Below are 3,912 nucleotides of genomic sequence, written 5' to 3'. Positions count from 1 at the left end.
GGCTCTATTTCTCATAGAACCTTACCATATAAAAATAATATTTTTTAAAAATAAGAAAGCAAAGAGAAAGTAAAACAAATCAGGAAAACTATTCACTACATTGACAAATTATGAAAATTTCTGCACTTTTACACACCTGTGGCATGTCAGCTTTAAAACAACAAATGTAGATCATGCTTGTATAGCTTCCATTGGTTCTGAGCTTGAGAAAGTACCTTTGGCAGGAGAAGAAGACAGTTTAAAGAAATTTTCCCAGAAATACTTCTCTCTACCTGTATGAGGTCATCTTAAAAGCTGGTTACAAGATTAAAGAACTTCTTTATATATTATGATTTTGGATTGTTAGAGGATTTATCCTACACATGAATTCTCTTTTAAGGATGTAATTATGTTTTCCTCCATTAGATACTTCTATATAGGTGACTACATGATGTTTTGAAGGAGAAGTAAAAAGAACAGCAATCAAGAGATTTGGATTCAAAACCTAGTTTTTCTCTTGATCAGTTCTGTGACTATGAGCCCAAATCATTTATTCTCTTTTAGGTATAGTTTCTTTGGCTGAAAAACAAGGGTGTTGGACTTGTAAATTGTTATATTTTGTTCTAGAATTAGCATAACATTCATTTTGTGAAATCTAGCTGCAGGAATCATTGACTCACAAAAGGGCATCTAGGAAAAAAAGCTTTTCCATGAAGATTATTGAAATAGTAAAGCAAACCCTTTAAATATAAGAAGCAGGTCAAGCCATGATTGAATTTACCAGTTCATATGGAATGCAAGTCAGAGAGGTAATAGGAGGCTAAGGGTGGGAAGAGAGATGTAGCCTGCTGATTTCAGAAATGTCCCCAAAGTACCTCTGAGTTGGTCTTCTAAATAATTACAGGTGTGGGACAAAGTATCTCTCTCTCTCTCTCTCTCTCTCTCTCTCTCTCTCTCTCTCTCTCTTTCTACTTTGCCATTTTACTCCCTCTCCCTCCATAGCATAAAAATATCCACTAAACCCATTAACCCATTATTCAAATATTTCTCTTTTCAATGGAATGTTCTTTCTATAACTTTATTCAAGGCAATTTTGACATCCTTATTTCTCAGACTGTAGATGAGGGGGTTTAGCATGGGCACAATGATAGTATAAAAGACAGAAGACACTTTTCCCTGATCCATGGAGCTGACTGAAGATGGCTGCAAGTACATGAATGCAAGAGAGCCAAAGAAGACACCTACTGCTACAATGTGGGAGCTGCAGGTACTGAAGGCTTTTGATCTGCCTCCAGTGGACTGAATTTTTAAAATACTAGCAATAATAAAAACATAAGAGAAAATAATAGTCAGCATTGGGAAAAGGATATTAAATGTACTGAATGACAGAAGTACCACTTCATTGACATAGGTGCTAGAACAAGAGAGCTTTAAGAGTGGAAGGAGATCACAAAAGTAGTGATTAATGTCACTTTCCTTGCAGAAGAGCACTCTAAGCAAACAACCTGTGTGAGTTGTGGCTCCAATGAAACCCAGTGCATACACCCCACCTACCAACCATGAACACATTTGATATGACATGATAAGACTATAACGAAGGGGATAGCATATAACAACATAGCGGTCATATGCCATCACAGCCAACATTTGACATTCAGAAATTGCAAAAAAGGAAAAAAAATAGAACTGAGTTATGCACTCAGGGTAGGAAATGGTGTTATTGTCTGATAAAAAGTTCATTAGCATTTTGGGTGTGATGACAGTTGATTGACAGAGATCAATGAGGGACAAATTACAGAGGAAATAATACATTGGGTTATGAAGATGAGAACTCAGCCCAATAAGTATGATCATGCCCAGGTTCCCCAACATGGTGACAACATAAATCCCTAGGAACAGGGAGAAGAGTGGCAGCTGGAGCTCAGGCTGATCTGTCAGCCCTTTGAGGTTAAACTCAGTTACTAGGGAGTAATTGCCTTTCTCCATTCTTTTTGAGTTTAGAGTAAGAATCTGTATACAAGAGGGAAAAAAAAAAAACCAGAGTCTTCATTATCACAAGTCTAAAATTATCACTCAAACAGAACATTAAAATTAGAGTATAAATTATTCTGTTTCTTTTGTCTCAGCTTTTTTTCCTACCAGAAAGTAAAGACTGTCAGCTTCACAGGAATGAGGCATGTAAATGATCCTACTGGAAAGAGTTATGCTTGAACTTCTCTCCTACATATATTAATCATAATATTTTTTATTCCTATAGCTATTTTCAAAGATGTTTGCTCAAAAGTTAAAATGGATGTAAAAATATTTGTGTATTGAATATATATATATACATATATATATATATATATATATATATATATATATATATATAAATCTTAAAGAACATTGATGCTTAAGTTCCCATAGCTAGTAAGCATAAGAGATCTATCCCAAAAGTAACTGTCTCCTGAGCGTAATTCATTCCACCGCTTGAGTTTTTGTGATATTCTATTCATAGCTCAGTAGCCTTTGAGCTATCCACTGACTACTTCTAGAGTCTTCCAACTTGGGGACAATGGTCTTCGTCTCCTTTTCCAGGAGAAGGAAAAGGGTCTCAGGGAGTTGTCTTTCCCTAGGGCCTATAATTTGAAAGCTATGTGCTGGGAAGGAAATCTGGTTGTCTTCCATGGGGGCAGTTCTTAGTATTTCAAGACATTTTTGACTAAAATGATGGATTCCTATGATGGTCAATCAGACAAATGAGGTCTACTTATCAAACACAAATTTTTACAAAATATATATCAAAACCATAATATGGAAAACATAAAGTAATATGGCCTCAACAAATTGCAATTTCATGGATTTGCAATTGGTGGAATGGTTTGCAAAAGATTGGCGTTAATGATCCAATATCAAGTTGAAAGAATATCTGAAGTGGAGAGCCTTAGGGATTTGTGATCTATCTTTTGCTATTAAATACTTTGGATAAAAACATGTCTTTTCTGCCAATTCAGTTGACTCTGGGAGTTAGGTGACATTATTATCCACATTTTGTAGGTGTATTCTAGGGTCCTGGTCACAGTTCTATGGTAGAAAAGAGAACTTGTCATAGCTCAGAGACTAGAGCATAGGCCAGGAAAGCAGTGATCATACCTTTCCTTGGATCATGCCACTTTGGAAGAACCAAGTACTTGCAGATGCTTCACAACTGACCCTGAAAAATACTGTCAGGAACAGAAGTCTGTTTTGGAGAATTCTGGGGGAATATGAGGCTAAGATATCTGTTCTGCCTTCCTTGCAACCGCACACAACTATAGTCCATCAACACGTATGGGCCTTTTCTCCATTTGGGATGTCATATCTTTACCTATGGGTGCTCTGTTCATAGGAATATAATGTTTGGTTGCTTAAATTTTATAATATGTTTTGGAGTTTGGAGGCTAGATTCTTTTTTCCAAGAGCTGGGACAGTTTATTTTTGTTCTGTGCTGATGCTGATATTTTCTCTGGACCAATCCATTGTGTTTTAAATGGAGTGATTTGATTATACCTTTGAATCTAAATCACTCTGGCTCATTGAATGTCCAATAATAATCCAGCCCAGGTCTCTATTGTTTAGTTTTTGATGGCTTATTAAAAGTGTAAATGCCAACTGTTTCTATTCTGTCACGTAAGGTCTTTCCCCTTCCAGATTGATTTTTTTTCATGATGGTAAATTAAACCATCTTTTTTCTCAATTCTTACCCAGCCCTTGGTCATTGAATGTGCCCCTCAGACAAACTGGGGCATGGGAAATGACATTAATTTATAAAAGTCAAGGTCACACACTGCAAGACTATTGTCTTAACCATTGCACTTTGATGGATCCAGAGAAAAGAATGAGGATTTAAATTTTTCACAGCTCTGGCTAACTTAAATCCAATTCAGACATGTCAGGACATCATTCTTTGTATTG

The 3,912-nt window shown here is 36.1% G+C and overlaps 1 protein-coding gene across 1 annotated transcript; it reads right to left on the bottom strand.

Annotated features, from left to right (window-relative positions):
* Positions 1-1,032: 1,032 nt before the first annotated feature.
* LOC138155472 (olfactory receptor 8G50-like) lies at positions 1,033-1,983 on the bottom strand. Its single transcript, XM_069080727.1, has one exon. It carries the CDS (start codon positions 1,963-1,965, stop codon positions 1,033-1,035), a length of 933 nt encoding a protein of 310 aa, XP_068936828.1. The 5' UTR covers positions 1,966-1,983.
* Positions 1,984-3,912: the final 1,929 nt, after the last annotated feature.

The sequence above is a fragment of the Petaurus breviceps genome, unplaced genomic scaffold (assembly GCF_028583685.1).
Source record: "Petaurus breviceps papuanus isolate PSGF00001 unplaced genomic scaffold, PetGlider_PUasm1.0 91133, whole genome shotgun sequence".
NCBI classification, from domain to species: Eukaryota; Metazoa; Chordata; class Mammalia; order Diprotodontia; family Petauridae; genus Petaurus; species Petaurus breviceps.
Note: the sequence above shows the minus strand (reverse complement) of the source record. Positions and strands in the feature narration are given on the sequence as shown.

Bases quoted from the DNA above. Each gene is read 5' to 3' on its own strand.
- LOC138155472 (XM_069080727.1), bottom strand. From the start codon at position 1,965: ATGGAGAAAGGCAATTACTCCCTAGTAACTGAGTTTAACCTCAAAGGG.